The 21,086-nt window shown below is 40.2% G+C and overlaps 1 protein-coding gene across 1 annotated transcript; it reads left to right on the top strand.

Annotated features, from left to right (window-relative positions):
• The first annotated feature begins 369 nt into the window (after positions 1–369).
• Positions 370–20,680, top strand: DRC8 (dynein regulatory complex subunit 8). Its single transcript, XM_089529799.1, has 7 exons — positions 370–608; positions 9,681–9,765; positions 11,663–11,735; positions 13,176–13,255; positions 15,920–15,962; positions 16,068–16,134; positions 20,298–20,680. Exons 1-7 carry the CDS (start codon positions 407–409, stop codon positions 20,411–20,413), a joined length of 666 nt encoding a protein of 221 aa, XP_089385925.1. The 5' UTR covers positions 370–406; the 3' UTR covers positions 20,414–20,680.
• Positions 20,681–21,086: the final 406 nt, after the last annotated feature.

Here is a 21,086-nt window from a genome sequence, read left to right as displayed (position 1 = left end):
ACTGAAAGAAAGATGCATCTGAGGAAGTAGAATTTTTCAGTCTCTAGGAAAGCTCATGCTGCCAACTTTTTTTCAGCGAGTCTCAAAGGTATTACAAGATCTCTCAACAGACTGTTATCTATTTGTTGTTGCCTGGGATTCCTCTCTCCCTTGGTTTCAATGCTCCCTTCTAACAAAACACCGCAGGAAAATTCCCTCGGACGCCTACAAGGGCTGCATCCACACTGGAGAGATAACCCGGTTTGGCACCGGTTTAACTCTTTCCGGTTCAAGGCTATGGAATTCTGGGAGTTGGAGTTTGTTGTGGGGCCCAGAGCAGAGTAGAGCTCTGCTCTGGGCCCCACAACAAACTCCAACTCCCAGAATTCCATAGCAAAGAGTCAGACAAAGAGTTAAACTGGTGCCAATGGGTTATTTCTCCAGTGTGAATGCAGCCAAGGAAAGAAAGATCTGCAAGCTGGGTCAGGCCCAGTGGCTAAGGCCAAGCCAGGTACTGAGAGGGAAAAACTCTAGCACTGTCTGGGTAGGCCTCGCCATTGCTTGGCGTCTCCATGGCGACCCCTGCAGCAACGGCATGGCAGCCGAGGAGAAAGAAGCAACTGCTGCGGGTAAGAACAGGCCTCCCAGAGCTTTCCAGAACAACTCAATCATTCCCACCCTGTGTGTTCCCACTCTGGTGCGTATGGGTGTGTCATATAGGTCCAAAACACACTGCAGAAATAACCCAGTTTGAGACTGCTTTGACTGCCCTGGCTCAGTGCTAGGGAATCCTGGGAACTGTAGCTTGTTGTGGCACCACCAGAGCTCTCTCTGACAGAGGAGGCTAAATGTCTCACCAAATTATAGTTCCCAAAATTCCCCAGCACAGCCAGGGCAGTTAAAGCAGCCTCAAACTAAATTATTTCTGCAGTGGGTTTTGGCACTTACTTAAAAGCCTTCTGATTGGTACCTGGTGAACACAGGTTACCTCCACACTGCAGAAATAATCCAGTTTGACCCTGATTTAACTGCCATGACTCAATGCTATGGAATTCTGGGAATGGTAGTTTGTTGAGGCATCAGAGTTTCTCTCTCTCTCTCTCTCCCCCCCCTCTCTCCTGGGATTTGTAGTTTTACAGGGTCTTAACCTTCTCTGTCAAAGAATACTGATGCCTCACAAAACTACAGATGGCCAGGATTTCTTCTTTAATGCTAAAATTAGCCCAGTGTGATAAACTCCTAAGACTGTTTTGGAGAGCCAGCATGGTATAGCAGCAGGGATGTAGCCAAGGGGGGGGGGGTTCTTGGGGTCCGGACCCCCCTTTCCATTAGAAAAATGAATGGTGTGTGCTGCTGCGCCACCGCACCCAAGCCCCATTATAATGCTGGCACTTAGTCTGCCCCCCCTTCCTAAAATCCTGGCTATGTCCCTGATAGTAGTTTGATCATTGGACTTCAATTCTGAAAACTAGAGTTTGAATCCTCACTTACTCAGCCATGGAAACCCACTGGGCAAGTCCTTGGGCAAGTCACACTCTCTCAGCCTCTGTGGGAGGCAAAGGTTAAACCCCTCTCAGAACAATTCTTGCCAAGGAAACCTGTGATAGGTTTGCCTTAGGGTTACCATAAATCGGAAACGACTTGAAGGCACATAACAACACAAGCCTGTTTTTTTTCTGTTACAGTGACGTGGGACAACATCGTAGAAAAATATCAGAAAAAATAACAACTTTGCAGCAAATCGTTGATACCCTAATTTAGGAAAGGGTTAGAACTTTATAAATCCCCTAAAGTAATTGCACGACCTCCTTCACTGTTTATCATCAAAATTATTGAGCAATTTCAGAGGCTTCTCTTTGGGCTTTTTGGCATTTTTATCATTTGCTGTGGCCCTAGATGGTCCCAGGGGTAGAAAGGTGACCCCTGGACCCACCATAGTCATGTGTCCTTTATAAAATAATCAGGGACTGTAGTAGCAATACTGTAAATTGTATTTTGAATTCAGATATGTTCTGCTTTATGTTTATGTATGGATAGCATAAGCATATTACATTAATCTTAACAAATCTTTAACTAACATGCTGCCTCGGGGTGTGGTCGAGTCTCCTTCTTTGGAGATGTCTGAACAGAGGTTGGATGGCCATCTGTCGGTGGTGCGTTGATTGTGAATTCCTGCATGGCAGGGGGTTGGACTGGATGGCCCTTGAGGTCTCTTCCAACTCTCTGATTCTGTCTAGTAGCTACTAACAAGGTCTCCAATGCATAAGAGACTCTATGTGCATTTCAGTGAAGATAGTTTCTTGTGTGCATTTCTTTCCATGTTCAAAGCTGCACCTTTCATTTGAAGCAAAAGGAAATTCTGGTAGTTAAAGAAACACCCTGACTGTATAGAGGTGCATAGAGCTCTTGTCATTGGTAGATACAGGTTTATGTCACAGTCATAAATTCACTTACCTGAAAGTAAGACCCTGAATCAATAGAATTTTACAACTGAGTAAATAACCTTAGAGGCCACCTTTGCAATAATGGCACCTGTACTCCTTTGTAGAGAGAGCTTACCAGGCAGTATTGTTTTCAAGTGAGTTTCTATAATTTTTTTAAAATGCAAGTATTCAAACCTCAGTTTTTGTGTGCTGTTGCTTTTAATAGATATTCTGTATTGCAGTTATGTACAAATTATGACCCCTTTTGAGACTCTGTTCTATTGTTTTCTGCTGTTACCTTTACTTCCTTTCTTTTTCATCTTTTATTCTGGTATTGTTATCTAAGCTTCCTCTGGTCCTCTTTCCTCAAAGGATGAAAACCTTCCCATCTCACCCCCTTTTACTCAGTTCCAATTTCTTCTCACCATCATCACCTTGCAGGTTAACACACAGGTTTACTATTCTTTCTTCCGAATGCCAGATTGTTCTTCGGAGGCCAGGAATAGACAGAGCAAGAAAAGCCAGCTTACCTCTTCGGTTTTCAAATTCTCAGGGAGAACCTGCTGACCACGCTCCCAGCTCCCAGAATGGGCCAAACATTGATGGGCAGTCTGCACTGCCCCCTCCCATTGCAAGACAGACCCACTGAAATGGAGCATTCACAGCTAAAAGCTGTGCCATGCCAATATTTTTTTCTGTTCTGCCCCAAATGCATCTGCACAAATGTATGAACACACCACCGGCAGCAACTAATTATTTTCCTTGTCCTATTCAGACGCTAGCTCATTGGACTGGCCACATAATTGGCCATTTTGTCACACAATTTATTGGCTGCTCATATGGCACACCAGTGTGCCCAGTGATACATTGGCACACCATGATCATGGAGCTCCCCCGCCCTACATATCACCTTTCTCCCCCTTGCCCACATTGCCCCCTGTTGGACCAGCCATTTTGTTAATTTTTAAATTAAATCCATTGTACTGTTGGTATTGTTTTGTTGTTGTTTTGTTTCATGGGGTGTGCAATGGGTCAGTGGTGCTGCTCACCACTTATGCACTTGTGTGGTCAATTCATGGGCAGGCAAAAATAATATATGGTCAGCAATAGTGTCTATGGCTCACTAGCCTAGGACACCTGCTTCTGACCACTTTCTCCATGTGGACCTTTCCCCCATCTCCACATTGGTGAGCAGTCCGCGATGGTGCAATACTTTGCACTTTCTATTTTGAACCAGAGCAAACCAGGTAGTTATTTTGCTCTGGTGTTTAGCCCTGAAGCATGACTTGGTTTCCTCCTGTTTTGACCATATGCATTGTTTGAACAGCTAAGTTTCGAAAGTGCCTCTGCTTCTTTTCACTTATGCAGACAACCCCTAAGGCTCCCCCAGTTAGAAAGTACAGCAAGAGCTCCCTCCATTATTACCTGTTCTTTTTTATTTTTTATTAAAATCTTTTATACTGCCTTTCAAAAGTAAAACCTCAGTGTGAATTTATAAATTAAAAATAGTATTATTAAATGCAACAACAATCCTATGGCCCCATTCATACTGGTCTAAAAGACGTGGAAGGAACTGGGCTGATCCGGATGCCCCTCCCCCGAATCGCTCCGTTAGCAAGTGCCCACTACAAATTTGAAATCGAATGCATTTTGACCTGCAAATTAGAAATCGAATGCATTCTGTGTCTGCTGGCGAGGTGGCTGCTGCCAATCAAGCTATCGTCATGGTGACGTTTGCAGGGCATCGGGGAAAGTGTCCTCCCTTTTTAAAGAGCCAGGCACAGGGGTTTCAGCGGCTGAAGCAGGGAGAGAGATGCCTCTCTCTCTCTCTCTTTTTTTATAAACCTGTGGGCTTTTGGGTCAGATCTGCCCCTGTCCCAGGCAAAGGATGGGATTGCCATGCATTTTTTTTATGCTTTTAAAAGCAACATTAGCTTTCCCTTTGCTTCCCTTGCTGTATCTGCTCAAGAAGACAAACCATTGCTCCAAAAAAATTGTTAAAAATGTAACATTGATTGTTTGCAACATTTGTAGCTTCCCCCTCTGCAGAAGGCAAGGAGATCCAAGGATATAAAGTGCAAGCCCAGCTCCATCTGCCTCTGGAATACAAACATAATGTATTCAATGCGCATATTTGCTCCAAAAAAATTGTTTGAATTTGAAAAGGGGGGGGGGGGTTTGCCTGACATGAGCTCCGTTCGTGACCTGAATTTTTTCCTCCTGCAAGGGAAGGAATGCCCAGCGACAGAGGGCTTTGGGCAGGGGATGCAGGGAAAAGAGGCTCCTAAAGAATGCCTTCCCTTGCTCCCTTCTTCCCAGGGCTCATTCCTCCTCCCCCTCCCCTCCGATGAGGGGAGGAAATGCCTTGCCCTTTGCCCACCCTCTGACCTAAATCCCTCCCTCAATTTGCCTCGATCGTGATCGAGGCCAAGTTCTCATTCCCAGGACCCGGGGTTTTCCAAAAGAAACGGTATTTGCGCCGATTTCAAAAACACCGCGCTAGGGGCCATTTACCACGGAACGGGTGTGCAAGCCCCGGATTCGCTTGTGTGAGATTCGGGGTGAGTAGGAACTTCACGTGATTGAATCGGTTTCAGAACCGATTTTTTTTTTGTAATGTGAATGGGCCCTTTATTTTCTTTGTTTTGATTCCGTTGGTAACACCCAGCCAATCATTAGCACTTTCTGTTGTCCATTTCTCCCCCCCTCCTTTTCTCTTTTGCTTGCCTTCTCCTTCTTTCAAATGTGCATTGCCTTACTCAGGGTCCTTGGGGTCTGGACCCCCCCTTCCATTAGAAAAATGAATGGTGCGTGCTGCTGCGCCCAAGCCCCATTATAATGGTGGCACTTAGTCTGGACCCCCCCCCCCTTCCTAAAATCCTGGCTATGTCCCTGCCTTACTCTTTATCTAACCTTGGCTCTCATACAAGCCTTTGGAAAAGTTAGATATTTCAGACAGCAAACCCATGCAGTTGGAGTAATAATAAGAGATTGGTCACTTTTAACACTTACGATTGGGCCATAAAATAGTACACAGTTTTGGAGCAGAAAGGTTTGGAGATATGTGAACACTATGTAACAACAACTAACCATTCCACTTGCATTTTTGTCAGTTTATGACAGACCTAACAAAGAAGTACATGACAAAGAACTGTTAACATTCTTTTGGCTAATGGTTAGAATCAGGTTAGCATCTAAATGGAAATTGACCTCAAAATGTCAATAACAAAATGAATAGAAAAGTTGTGGAAAATAGCTTTAATGGAAAAATTGATTGAACAGCTGCCTGTACAGTTCTGACAACACAACTCTGATTCTTTGTATTAAATTAGTATATTATTTAGTGCATTAGGCAATTGTAGGATAAAATTTAGCCCAAAATGTAGGACATTTAAGAAAAACGGAAGACCTTAAATGTCCTACATTTTGGGCTAAATTTCATCCTACAATTGTCCTACATTTTGGTCTAAATTTTGTCCTACCTTTTGTTCTGGTTTATAGTAGAGAATTATGGCAACCCTACTATGGGTCATATCAAAATCTATAATTTTGCCCCCCTCCATCCTGCCCTTGACATGTACATGAGGTTGACTTATAGTCAAGTATATAAGGTATGTACAATTGAAATGTGTCCATCTTTTCATTATTGTTTAAAATAATATCCATTAAAAATGTTAAAGCCAACAGTTCTTAAGTGCTTTACTGCTTTCTCACATTAGTCTATGGATCCTAAATGTCGCATAATACACAAGTGGATCCAATATTATGGTCACACACAGTATGAATCCCTGGGAGAGAGTGTCTCAGGACCATGGTAGCAGACTGAGGTTTAAAAGGAATTGGACAATGCTGTTAATATGCAGAGAGGCTACATGCAGCAGTGGGGCCTTCCACATAATAATAATAATAATAATAATAATAATAATAATAGGATTTATTTATATGCCGCCCAATCACTGGGAATCCGGGCGGCTTACAACTATCAAACAGACTGCACTCTAAAGAACACAATGTTTGACATTATAAGATACTTTTGTTAAAGAGGAAGTTATTTTGATAAAACATTCATTTTCTTGAGAAAAGGGGATTTAAATAAAAGTGTTTCTCTTGTACACATGTACCATAAAGGTATTATTATTTGTATAACTAGAAAGATAAGATGTTCATCTTACCTAAATAAGGAATACAAGTCATCATCTTCAAACTGCTAATATAGTTTCTAAGTTTTTTGTAATTATCTTCTTTACTCATCACATATTCCAACTTTTCAAAAGTAGTTTTGTCCTTTCGACTCAATAACGCCCATGTTTTAGTTGAGCTGTTGAGCTCTGTCAGGTGTTTAAAGCAACAGGGTTATCACAGGTCTCCCCCGCTACACTGTTAATAGCACATTTGAGCTCATGGGCGGAGGGCAAAACATGCACATTGCTCAATATCTACACTAGAGGGCATGAGGAGCCTTTTAAAATTACTGTAAACAAAATTGTAAATACAGTCGGTTGTTGAAGGACGGCATGGCCCTTTGAGAGCCACATGGTGTATACAGTTAACCGGCTTTAGATTCCTGATCTCATCAAAGAATGTCAGCTTTAAAAAATATTGGTGAAATGAATTGGCAGCATTTGAAATTGATGTGATTCATCTGCATAATGGAGCAAGTAGTGCTAAAAATGTCTGTTTAGAAACTATACAATCTAGAACATGTAATCCATATAATCTAATGATATAATCTAGGAAATATAGGTTGGAATCCTGTTGTTGGAGTGCAGTGGTGCATATCAGACCTATGTCTTTGTAACTCACTTTTTTAGTCATTGCAGAGGTTGAAATTCTCTATCAATGATGCAAGAACCAAAATCTCCCACCCTTCCACCTTTTCTTAGCTGCAACCCTGCAAACCCAGGATTTCCTAGTCAGTAGTGAGCAGAGAACGAGAAACATTCAGCCCTTTTCTTACAGCTGGATGCAGAATAATAATACTGTAATAACATCTGTAGAGACCTTTGAGGATCCTGCAGATGCCTGTCATTGTGCATCCAGCTATAGGAACAGAGCTTGGCACTTGTCTGCTGCTCCCCGTGTTCTCCATCGACCAGGAAATATCTGGCTTTTGGAGGGCTGCACTTGACAAGAGGTGGATTTGGGGGAGCTGGATGGAAGACTATCATAGCAATGTCTTGTAACTACATCTCCTGTTGCCATAAGATAACTGTAGGCTATATTTCAGGGTAAGAGAATGGCAAAATCACTTCTGTGTATTCCCTGCCTAAGAAAACCCTATGAAATACATAGGGTCAGTATAAGTCAACAAGGGATGTGAATGTACATTCACACAGATTATAATGATATACATGAATGTAGAAAAACAAGCCCTTTCTTTAAAAAAGTACTAATTATTATTGCTGTGCTTGTATAATTGCTTATTTTCCCTTCATTAAGCTAATCATTAGTATTTTAAAGAATTTTTAGAACAAACACAGCTTTGAGAAGTGTGGTATAGAATTGAATTGCCTCATAGTTATTCTATACAGATGTTAATGGCCAGAAAAGCTTCTTTCCAAATTCTTGTCTTTCTGCTTCATTAGGAGACATCTATAGCATACAAAATATAATCAAAATTCCACAAAGATCTGGGAGCTGCTGACAAACTGTATAAGTAGCAAACTTTACAAAATATTAATATAACAGGCATGATTTGGATCTTTAAAAAATAACCAAGTACATTTCACGTCAATGACAAAATTACCCTTAAAGTGGAAAGTGAAAGATGTTGTGAATAAAAGATCTGGAAGAATCAGGATTTTATCAAGAAGGATACAGCCAGACTCACTTCTTTCAAATCAATACATTCCTGTGCGGGGATTTAAGGTATTCTAAGTCTTGGAGAAAGGATATTAAGGGGCAGACTAAAGGCAACACTGTTAATATATTTAGCTGTGGGGGTGAATAACCCTTTGCCTCATCACAGCCTGGAAACTTATGGGCACAGGAAGGGGCCGCTCGGGGCCGCACCTCAAAGTGTTCTCAAAATGGCTCCATTCCATTGCCCAGTGCCAAGCTGTCCCCATTCAGTGCTGAGGAGCGTCTGAAGAGGTGCGGTAAAATGCGTTTTTCCTCAGACTTGTGTGGCCCCAAGCGTCCGCTTCCCGTGCCCATAACGGTGGAAAAAATGGGTGTGATAAGCTTCAGAGTTGAGGGTTTTGAAGCTGTGTCTTCCATTTGCAGTGGTCAGAAACCCATTCTTTTGGATTCAGATTTGTGTCATGTTTAGAACCATAGAATCGTAGAATTGGAAGAGACCACAAGGGCCATCCAGTTCAACCCCCTGTCATTCAGGAACTCTCAATCAAGGCACTTCCGACAGATGGCCATCCAGCCTCTGTTTAACGACTTCCAAGGAAGGAGACTCCATTACTCTTTGAGGGCGTGTGTCGAACAGCCCTTGCTGTCAGGAAGTTCCTTCTAATGTTTAGGTGGAATCTCTTTTCCTGTAGCTTGCATCCATTGCTCCAGGTCATGTTCGCTGGAGATGCAGAAAACAAGCTTGCTCCATCCTCAATACGACATCCCTTCAAATATTTCAACAGGGCTATCATACCACCTTTTAATCTTCTCTTCTCCAGGCTAAATATGAGCATTAGCGTGATGAATGACTTGAGTCTCACTGATTTCATTGGGTCTTCTCTAAGTATATTTGGTTCTATTGCATTAGAAATAGCTGGTGTGAGATCCAGCAGTTTAGACTGGGATCTTGATGGGGGGAAAGAATTAAATAAAATCTTTGCACCCCTGACACATAGTTCTGATCAAGGCTGCCCTGGTGGCGCAGTGGTTAAATGCCTGTACTGCAGCCATTCACTCAAAACCACAAGGTTGCCAGTTCAAGACCAGCAAAAGGGCCCAAGCTCGATTCAGGCTTTCATCCTTCTGAGGTCGCTAAAATGAGAACCCAGACTGTTGGGGGCACATTAGCTTACTTGCTAATTAGCTTACTCGCTGTTCATTGCTATGATCTTTGGAATAGCGGTATATAAATAAAACAAATTATTATTATTATTATTAAGAAGAGAATTAGAATTAATATAAATTGCATAACAATTCCTTAGTTTGCTTAATATCCAACTGGATGAGCAGTTCCAGTGAACTAAAAAAATTGTTCACTATTTTGTGACATTTAGGTGGTCTTAATAAAGATAGTGCCCTGCTGTGGGTTTTGAGAAAAAGTAAAAACACAAATCATTATTGATTTCTAAAATTTACTCTTCTTTTCTTTTGCAGAATCTGCAATAGCAGACATTCAGAAGAAAATCACAGATGCTTTTGAGGTTTTCGACCATGAGTGCAACAAAACTGTGGATGTCAGGTATGGAAGATGTTTTAGGCCAATAGTGGAGAGCCTCTTTCAACCCAAAGGCCAAATTCAGTTTCAAGGAAGCTGGGGAGAAGGGAGAATTCCATTGCTGGATGGGTCTATGACCAAATAACTGGACAAAAAATGCAAGTATATTTCATCTCAAAGCTCTTGCTGTCTGTATCAAAGCTGTACAGGTATTTCAGCCTTTTGGAATTGGGGGGAAAACTCTAACTGTACAAAATGTTTAGGAATTGGAATGCAACCTCTGGAGGGCCTGATTTGTCCCAAGAGCCTAAAGTTCTCCACATCTGTTTTAGACAGTGGCAATCCTGTAAATTTTAATAGCTCGAAACCAGGGTTGATATATAATGGTTAAGAAAAATAATTATTTTACAGAGATACTTACAACAGGTGCATGCAGAACAACCAAAGTTCTAGATAATCCTTGCAGTATGTGATATGATACTATTGGTAATATGAGGTGAAAAACATAGAACTATGTTGCAATTAGTAAACTGAACTGTATATGTGGCATTTTATAGTGTTAAACAATATTTGCTTCATGTTTCACCCTTGACTAAAAGGAATTGCTTAACACAATGGGACATCATGGCAAAAAATTGCCAACTCCAAAAAGACTGTTTCTTGGGCAAAAGTAAAAAGATGAACGCTTACCTCCTCCTGTCAATTTCCTCATGTTTTACACAAGTAGCCTCTTTGCAAAATTATTCTTTCCCCTTTTGTCAAGCGAAAGCACATACATACTAAGCAAGCAAAGCTAATGTGTATATTTTTTTTAAAAAAAAGTCTGTATAGCAGGGCAGCAACAATCATAATTCAATCAAAAATCGTTTGTGCAAAAATTCACTTGACAGATTTAGATGCTTTCCAAAAATGTACAAAAGCCTCTTATCACTTCATCTGGTGTGGGTAAATGTTATAGTTTTTCATGCTCACTCATAAGAATGAGATCAGTGGTGATTTATATCCCTAGTGTTTTCACTTTTTTTTTTGGCAAACAATAAAGCAGTTCTATGGGTGGTGCATCCAGATGGCTTTTTGTCAAAATATATTATTCCCCTATTCCATTTTTCTCTCTTTAACAGATTTTCTATGGTCAGAAAAAAAAAAAAAAGATAGGAAAAGTAGAAGAAAACATAGCAGGGTACAGTAAAGGAGATAATATGGACATATGTAAGATTTTGTGAATAAGACAAGGCAACCAAGCAACCAAAGCCTCATCTGAAAGACTTGCCTCTGTGAAGTTGATATGTCCTATTGCTATTTTTATCTACTCAGATTTCTTGCTAATGTCATTGTCCATATGTTGATTTGCCAGTGCTTTCATGTAGCAAGATGTCTGACTAAAGTACTTCCCTTTTGTCATCAACAAAAAGGTTATTTGGCACAACAGTTTTACTGGCAAAAATCAGTAGTAATGCTTTTGGAGTTGTAATTTATCTTATATTTGATTATGTTATTTGTTATATAATTTATCCAATCATCTTTAGTAACCTTGCAGACCTACGATATGTAGAAATAAGTTTCAGCTTCATCACTTCCCTGCCAGCATGTTGGGATAGCTTCTTTATAAATAGAATTAAAGGAGAAATGTCCATCCTTTCCTTCATTTTCAGTTGTTGTGGTAACAAATATTTTGTCTTTTTGATTTTGTTGGATAGTACTGTTAGCCATTTATTTTTAAAAATTACTTGATTTACACCCATACCCAAAGTGTGCACCTCTTTTTTAACAACCACAGCTGTATGAATTTAAAGAGAATATCCTTGTACATCCTTAATCAGTAAATCTCTCCCTGAAAGAAGAGAGAAGAATTGCTCAGAATCTGAGCTGTAAAACATTTGCATTACACTGTGGATTTGTTAACAAATATATTTTCTTTCAGGGAGATTGGCACAATCATTAGGTCATTAGGCTGTTGCCCAAGTGAGGGGGAACTGCATGATTTGCTTGCAGAGGTAATTTATGTTTACATGATTTTATAAGTTCCATTATTTTATAATTTTGTACAGGAAATTGGCCCTCTTTTCCCCAAATTAGAAAAAGTTAGAAACATGATACAGAAGAATTTCATTTAGCAAATGGGGCATTTTGGTTTATCTTTTATCCACCTAAGAACCATGCTACACAGTATGCTGGGGAGTCAGTGTCTTGACACCAAGCTCGTAGGGTTGACTACTGACAAAGTATTCTCCACCTTGTTTCTCATTGGTGCAGTACAGATGAACAGCTCCGTGCTGCTCCTCTTTGCCCCGCATCTGTGCTGCCACATCTGCATGCTGCAGCACAGATGTGCTGTCTAAAAGGAGCTGCTCTATGTGGTTCCTTTTTTGCGCCGTCATAAGGGCTGCAATGCAGCCTTATGATGCCTCTTCCGCACAGAGCAGTTTGGGTGCTCGGGCTCCCGCACATCATGGATGTGCGCCTGGTGTGGGCAGGGCCACGCAAATCATCCGTCACCAGTGACTATGTTGACTAGGGCTGTTTCAGAATAAAGTTCAGAAACATCTAGAGAGTAATACATTTGCCATCACTGATTTTAAAAACTACATTCTCTCATTCTACTTCTAAAACTACTCAGGGAGTCTGTCCCTATCCCACCAAGGCAGAACCTGGCACATGAAGCCCACACCGTGACATCCTGAGATGTTCTTTCCATGGGTCTTCTTCAATGACCCAGACTTTCCATCATTGCCCTCTAGGACCAACTGTGTGATCCTTGTGGAAAAGCATAAAGCACATCTATGGCCAGTGAGAAAAAAGGAGGATGAGGAATAACCTTAACGATCTTCACTCCCTATTTTTGTCAAATTGCATAGTATACATGACAAATTTCTGTGCATGATTTAATGGAAACTCTACAGTTATGTGGAGAACAAGATGATTGCCTTGTTTTTAATATTTCATGCAGCCATTGACTAATTCCAAGTCAACTAGATTTTCTTTCAGTTTTCTAATGTGTTATTTACTGTATATACTTGACTATAAATTGACCTTATCTATAAGTCAAGGACAGATTTTGGGGCCAGAAATTATGGATTTTGATATGATCCATGGATAACTGGGGGGTGGGGGGGTAAAGCTTAGAGATATATAATAAAGGATCTAAAGGGTGAAGTAAAGGAAAAGAATGCCAAAGAACATTAAAAATTCCAACAAGTATAACTGTTTGTGTTCATACTGAAGGTTGGATGGATGAGAGAATGGGTGTGTGTGTGTATCAGTGCTTCCAGGACAGATTACGCTCTTGCCTTTCACCAGGATAAGGTTCCTTTTTAAAAAAAAATTAGAGTGAAAGTATTGACTCTTTGGGGTCAATTGTTTTACTAAAATTTCTAGTTATACATGAGTATATATCGTATAGAACATACTGATTTTTGTTATTTATAATTATTTAGGTAGAAGAAGAAGAACCAACTGGGTTTATTCGTTTGGAAAAATTTCTTCCAATGATGACTAGAGTATTAATGGAAAGAAGGTAATAGAAAAAAGGAGATTTTAATTTATGTAGGCCCGGTACAGACAGGCCCTGAATGACGCCCTTGTCATGTGCATGTCCCACAACCCTAGCATGTGACATGGGCGTCATCGCTGTGCAGTGCTGTATAGATGGCGCATGCAACGATAACGTCGCTGCTGCGCTGCATCCAAATGGAGCAGTCCAGCAGAGATGTGTTTGTGCCGCCACAGGCTGCTTGCAGCAGTGCAAAAAAGAGCAGCTTTTTGGTGCTCCTTTTTTTTGCTGCGCAGCAGCGCCATGCAATTTGGTTGCTGTGGTGCTGCTGTGCAGCAACAAAAGGCGACCACAGCCCGCCCTTTAGGGCCTATCTGTACTGGGCCATAATTTACTTATATAGGTCTTGTTCATTTTAATTAGGATTCATTTATAGCTGCAAAGGTAAAATCCATTTTGAAAAGTAAGGACCGGTACATGTGGGCGCTTTGTGGTGTGGCGATATTAGGGTTCGGGAGCACGCAGCAACTGCATGCTCCTGAACCTTAATATGTACAAACGTTGGCATCATGGTGGCCTCCCATCCATACAGGGGCTGCCATGATGCCGCCACTGCCGTACAGCAACCAGACGTCACATCCCTGGCAGGAAGTGGCATCATGGTGGTGCCCCTTCCTGCTTCCGGTGTCACAGAAAAGAAGCCGCTCTACGCAGCTCTTTTTTTGAGGCACGTCTGTGCTGCAGCAGGGGGGTGCTGCAGCACAGACATGGGGCTTACAGGGATGGCACAGAACCTCCCGTCTGTACTGCCCCTAAGTTTCATGATGATGAAAAGTTGTAGCTTTTGTTTTCAAATTATATTTATATAACCACTAGAATGGATGCTGATTGTAGGGAAACCAAGTCTGTAAAAACTAGTGTATTTATTTTATATGTATTGCTTTATTGACTGCGCTTTGTATATCTTTGCAGAAGTCTTATGTTAATTTAAAGGTCTACAGTTTTTTTGTTTTTGTTTTAGAAAGGAGATGTATTACGATTTTGCCACTTGCCTATCTATCAATTGTAGGAAATTTACCCACTATTGCTGAGCTTGATATTGATGATTTTTCTCATGGTATGAAGAAAACAAATGTTTTGTGAGGTAACACCAACTAATCCTTAAAACCTTTTCACATCAAACTGGACTAAAATCAGCAATTTCAAAAAAGAAGAAAATCAACATATTTGTTCCCAAACTTGCACAAAAATGTTGAGAATGTCACTCTACACATGACATAATCATGTGTACACAAATATCAAGTTTGGTCAGCATCAGTTCATAAGTCTGTATTCTGGAGGAAAAAATATAGAATTCTGAAGTGCTTGTTAGGAAGATATCCAAAGTACTTGTGAGATTAGGTTCAAAAACTTATTGAAGTCTTTCTTTTAGTCAAATTTGGTGACTCTGGGTTGAAGCAGACAGCTCAGAAGGTGCTGCCTGAAGCTGTTCCAGTTGAGAGGGGATCAGGTCCACACCGCTCGCTCCGAAAGAGGGCTGCAGCCACTGGCCCCAAACCATGTCATTAGGAGCCGGATTATCCTGGCTTCTTTTTGCTCTGGTTTAAACTGGACTCTGGATGGAGCGTGGCCTTAGCATAGCTTCTGGCCACATTGGAGACAAGCATCATATAATTAGCGTGTATCCAATGTGGCCAGAAGCTGAATCATTTGGCCCTTGTGTTTTGGGCGGCTGTGATCAAGCATGTAGATTTGTATAGCATAATAGAGATTTCAAAGACACCAAGGAGCCCTAGTGGTGCAGTGGTTAAGATGGGAAATACAAGATACATTTTAAAATGTAACATAAATTATATGCTGAAAACACTTCACACAGATTAGTAAATCGACCAAAGAAAAGTTCACCACAGTGCAGTTTATGAAGTATGAATTATATAAATCGAGACCCTCAGTATTTTTTTAATTTAAAGATTTATATTTTATATTTGCAGTAGTAAATGAAGTGAATAATAATTTTGCCCTAAGCACGTGTAGTTTTTAAGGTTATCAAACTAAATTGGATATTGCAAATAATGTCTACATTTCTCCAGAATCATATTTTCAGATACCATAAGATTGTCAACACCTACTTTCTGTCTTGAAGCCATTTCTTGCCAGGAGTACCACTTGTCTCATGTATGTGGGACTGGCATGTGATATCTGCCATCAGGGGAAATAAATTCAATTTGGCCACATTTATTAGAATTATTCAACATGTTTGAAAACTGAGCTGTAAAAATGAATGACAAGGTAAAGCCTGTAAGCCCTAGATGGACTTAAACCTAGCTGTTTCTTAATTCTCTGTTAATATTGTATATTTTTTTCAAAGGAATTTGGAAAAAATCTGTTCCTAAATTAAACATTCACTGAAGTGTTTCCTTTCCTCCTTAATATTTGTAATTGCGTATGTTTCCGCTATTATTTGTCAGTGGATTTCTCAGATATGGGTTAACCATAAATTAAGTCAATACAGATTCACAGAACATGACATTAAAATGGTATTTCTAGCCAGGATTTTATGCTGATTGGAAAGGTAAATATGAATTTTAAATTTTACAATTCAGGGCAGGGAAAGTAGGTTTCTGAAGTAGTGGAACAACTTTTCAGATGCATATTGTAACACTAATTTTATTAACGGAATGATTTCAGATACCGGCCAATTCCAGAAGATATTCTTTTACGTGCATTTGAGGTATGTATCATAGAATCATATAAATTGTGTTTGGGGAGGCAAATAGTTTTCATGCATTGAGATAGTGGAAGTAAAACAGTGCATGTTATGTGTTTCCTTTTTTAGGTTTTAGATCAGAATAAATGTGGCCATCTTACTAAAGATGAGTTGGTGAAGTATATGACTGAAGAAGGTAAAATATATGTACTAAAATTAGCTATACATTTGATAAGATAGCCATTGTATACTATTTTAAGTATATGTGTGTGACAATTAGCATAAATAGGGCGAGAGTGGGCAAAGTGCCGTCATGAGCCACATCTATTCAACAATGCCATTTTTTCAGACCCCAAGGGTTTTCATACTCACAACCCAAACTTTGGGGAGGATGCTTCTCCCAAATGGCCAGTAACACCCCAAAGCCTTGAGGGTGGTAGCGTTGTTAGCCATATTGCCATGTTTTTGTGAATTTTGGCTGTCATTATCTTTTCTTGCGCTAAAAAGTATATAGAGGCTTTAAAGAGCTAGTCTGGGGCAAAACACCTGAAATTTGGTTAGTTGCTCCAAAGCCTTGGGAAGGGTGCTATTAGGGGATGTGTGTGTGTGTGTGTGTGTGTGTGTGTGTGTGTGTGGAGATATGCATATAGATATAGTTTTATGGTAAGCACAGGAGTGACATTGTGGGGTGTAGCACTTAAGGGTCTTGTGGGGGCTCAGTTCAATCTCCCACTCCTTGGAAGTTGCTGAGACCTGAAGCAGCAATTGGCAACTAGAGGCCTTAGAACAGTGGTTCCAGCCCTTTGTCCTCCAGATGTTTTGGACATCAGCTCCCTTAATTTTGACTGCTGACCAAGATGGCTAAAGCTTTTTGGATCTCCAAAAAAAATGGGGGACTAAAGGGTGGGAACCACTGCCCTAGAATAAATCTAGCCTCTTAAATATTACTAGCTCCTAAGTTGCCAACCCAAATTCAAAGGAGACAGCAACAGCTGGAGGAATGGAACATCTCAGCAGATCACTTGGGAAGTGTGGGATAGTTCGTAGTTCACCACTTTCCTTTCTCTTCTCAAAGTGACTCTCTAATAACAGTAGCAACTGCTGATATGGAATGCGTAGTATAATTAATACAGGCTACATTCTGCATGCCTTCTTACACTTGGGTACAGCAGATGAGGTGATCTTTGAAAGTATTGCCAGACACATTCGTGGTCACTTCTAATTTAAATGACTTTGTTGTACATAAGTTATAGTGGTATGTTTGCTTCTTTGAAGCCATTATTGTGCATTTCAGTTTTTGAGATGCATATTCTTTTGATTACAATACATTTCAGAGATTTTCAACAAAAAATGCCTTTACAAGCACTGTTTCATGATACTGAATGCCAAGAAGCCAGGTGATCTTCAATCCCTTATGCTCTTCCTTTTTCATAGTGAGGAAGTCTTTTTGTAGACTGAAAATACAATTGTAGGGGCGCTTTTGGATGGCAAGCTTCTGCATTTAAGGTTGTTTCACATGGGAAGGTACAAGTGAAATACCTCATGGAAAAAAATTCCTGTTATACAAGCTGGTCAGTTTTTCATAATAACTGCTGGAATCGGTTTCAGTCTTAATTTTTTAAATAGAACTACATGACTGGTTTATTACATGGTAGCAAACCCCCATGTTTGCCACTGTAGAAAGAGCCCTGATCACTAGTGAATACACCCTATATATTGATTTTGTTTTTTGTAGAAATCAGACCATTCTTGCTCTTCAGACCATTCCCAAAGTAGCTTACAAAAGAATATTAGAACAGTGATAGAATACTAAAAACGAATAAAACAATTCAAAAAACCTTAAAGAGTAAAGGTGACACAATTCAGTATTAAAGAAGATTAAAACCTCCAGATCTCTGACCTGAAACAGACGAGCAGGAAAGAGCAGCATCCAGCCACTTCAGGGGTGGGATGTGCAAATGACACATGCCCCCAGAGTGGCCTGAAGCTGGCCAGAAGCTTGCCAGCAGTCATTTTGGGCTGCAATAGTGGCTGGCCCTGGTACCACCACATCCAGTTGCTGCGATCCTGTGCTGATCAGGGGCTGACCAGAGCTGGAGCAGCCAAAAGCTGCTTCAAGCTGCTGGCCTGCTTTGCCCCTTATGTTATAATGTGATGACATTCAACTACCCCCTCCTTTTTTTTCTTTGTTACAATAGAATGCATATGTAGCCTAGAATCCTACTGCAGGAAAATTGCAGGAGAGTAGGAAAAATCTGCATTATTCTCACTTGTACAGTGAGGATCAAGGAACACATTGTGTTCCATCCTCAGAAGCTTCTGGATGAGAAGGTTATAATTTAATTTTTATTTCAAGCCTGGTTAAGGGGCAAAGTTTGTTTTGCTAACATTGTTAGATGACTTGTGTTGAGAAGTGGGCAGGGGGAATGAATCTCTGTTGGTTCTGCTGGACCTTTTACCAACATCTGCTATTATTGACCATAATATCCTGCTTGATGGGATGGGACAGGGAGGCGTTCTTCTTCAGTAGTTCCGTTCTTTCCTGCAAGAATATACACTTGTCCCTCCATATTTGCAGCTTTGACTTTTGCAGATTTGATTATTCATGGATTTTATCAATATGTTCTGTCTAGGAATGTCTATGTCCTCCAGTGCAACTCTATGGTCAACTTTAACCAAAAGTCGCACTGAAGGGGCCAGAGATCCCTAGAGAGAACACTCCACTAGGCATTTGTAGCACCTCCAGTGCAATTCTGTGGTCAGTGTCTGGCAGATGTTGACCACAGAGTTGAACTGGAGGACCTAGAGATTCCTAGAGAGGTGTTTTCTCAGGTAAAAACATAGTGTTTTTGTTATTTGCATTTTTTTCACATTCCCTGGGGTCCTGTGCCCTAACTCCAGCAAATGTGGAGGGACGAGTGTACTCAGAAGATAGTGCTGCTCAATTTTTTTCACCCTATTTACATTTAACATACACATGAAACCACTGGGAGGGTTTATCTAGAGGTTTGGGGTCCAGTGCTACCAGTATACTGATGACACCCAATTCTACTTCTCTTTTCCACATAAATCCATAGGGTATGTTTTGTTTCTGAATGGGATGGATAAGGGCAAAGAAACTAAAGCTTACTCCATATGAGATAGGGGTGCTGCTAGTTAGCCAGAAGACATAACAGGACAAACATTAAGCCTGTGCTGGAAGGGGTACACTTACATTTAAAACTCAAAGTCACATTTTGGGCATATTCTTGGTTGATCCTTGAGTCTGTATGCACAGGCATATGTGATGGCCATAAGTGTATTTGTATAGTGAAGGTGAGTATTCTAGCTATGCCTGGAGATATCTGATCTAGCCATGGTGACACATGCCTTAATTAGATCTCATTTAGATTACAGTTTCCACATTCTGTGTGAGGCTGCCTTTGAAAAGCCCCAAGAGCTGCAATGAGACTGGAACACTTGACATCCTTAATACAACATTTGTATTGGCTGCCAATCATTTCTGGGAACAAGTTACCTATACAGGAGTATAGCTATGGTGGAGCAAAATGAGGTCATTGCTGCTCCAGTAAGAATTCTACTCTCCATGCAATTTTCCTTCCAGCATTATAGAGCGTGTGATGCTGAAAATTGTTAATTCCTAGAACTCTTATAGTTGTTGTGTTCCTTGGTCATTTTGCTTGTGCCCCTTTCTTTGGACACCTAAACTGTATTTCCAAGTCCTCAGTTATACTGCAATGCTAGAATTTTGGGGATTGTAGGAAAATTTCATTTGGGGGGACAAAATTCTAATAGTGGAGTAGTGCTTTCGTTTCATCCCCACAGTAGCTACACCCCTAGACCTATACATGGTTTGGGTCCAGGCTATCTGAAGGAATGTGTTCTCACACAGAGGCCTACCAAGGCCGTACGATCTCTGGTGACACTTTTCCCTCTTCGCTCATTGCCACATTTGATGAAGACTTGAGAGAGGGTCTTCTCAGTGGTTGCTTGTTAGGCTCTGCAATTCCCTTTAGAGAGAGGCTTCCTTTCTGTCTTTTCATCACCAGGAAAGTATATATTTTTTTATTACAACAGGCTCTTTTAGAGCCAACTGTCTTAAAAATAAGTGTAATTGTCAAATAAAATTGTTGGTTGCTAAAATGAAAAACCAATAGAAAACTGCAAAAGAAAGCAGGTGACAGTGCCATCCATATGTCAGGATATAAGTAAATTTTTAAAAATACTCAAGGCTGTGTTTTACCATGCCTGTGTAATTACATGCTTAGTTCAATTTGAAAAAATTCAGAAAAAGAAAGCTTGAGATACTTATGAAGGAGAAAGATCAGAACATTTCAAATGTTGTTATTTTTGTTGCAGGTGAGCCATTCACACAGGAGGAAATGGAGGAAATGCTCTCTGCTGCTGTAGACCCAGAAACTAATACTGTTCGCTATAAAGACTACATTTCAATGATGGTTGTGGATGAAAATTAATGCCTCTGTGTAAGTCCTTGGTCTTGAACTTTCTGTTTGATATCTGTCCATTAACACCATGGGACTGTAGCAGAGGCTTAACACTGAAATTATTTTCTCTGGAAATATTGCCCTTTTTATTTAGTAAAATACAACACTTCCAAATTATAGTTTTAAAATGTCAGTCAGTTTGGATACATTTTACAAAACAAATACAAAATAAACAAATAAAAACCATTTTGGGCTTTTAAATGCTGTACTGTCAATGCTGTATATGGTTTTTAATACATTTTAATATTTTAATGTGCAGTTTATAAGTTTAACTTTTTAAATTGTTTAATTGTTTTTAAACTTTATATCTACATTTTAATGCTTTTGTATTATTCTTGTATTGTTTTAAATTTGTTGTTAGCCACCTTCGGTTCTTATATTGGGAGAAAGGTGGGATATAAATAAATAAAATAATAATAAGTTGCTGAATAACTTAATAAGTAACTCAATTAAGTTACATTGATTTCAGCATGACACAATCCCTGATGGCTGTATATTGGAACTGCTGCCTATGATTGCAAGATTAAATGTTTGTGATACATTTTAGGGAGAAAGTTCTATTGAGAAGCAATGTAACTCAGGGTCTCAACAGACCGCACCTAAGAGGTGGCTCCATGCTGCCCCTCTCCTTGTTGGATTGGGG

The sequence above is a fragment of the Sceloporus occidentalis genome, unplaced genomic scaffold (assembly GCF_023333645.1).
Source record: "Sceloporus occidentalis isolate IW3139 unplaced genomic scaffold, rSceOcc1.0.p SCAF_6, whole genome shotgun sequence".
NCBI lineage: Eukaryota > Metazoa > Chordata > Lepidosauria > Squamata > Phrynosomatidae > Sceloporus > Sceloporus occidentalis.
Note: the sequence above shows the minus strand (reverse complement) of the source record. Positions and strands in the feature narration are given on the sequence as shown.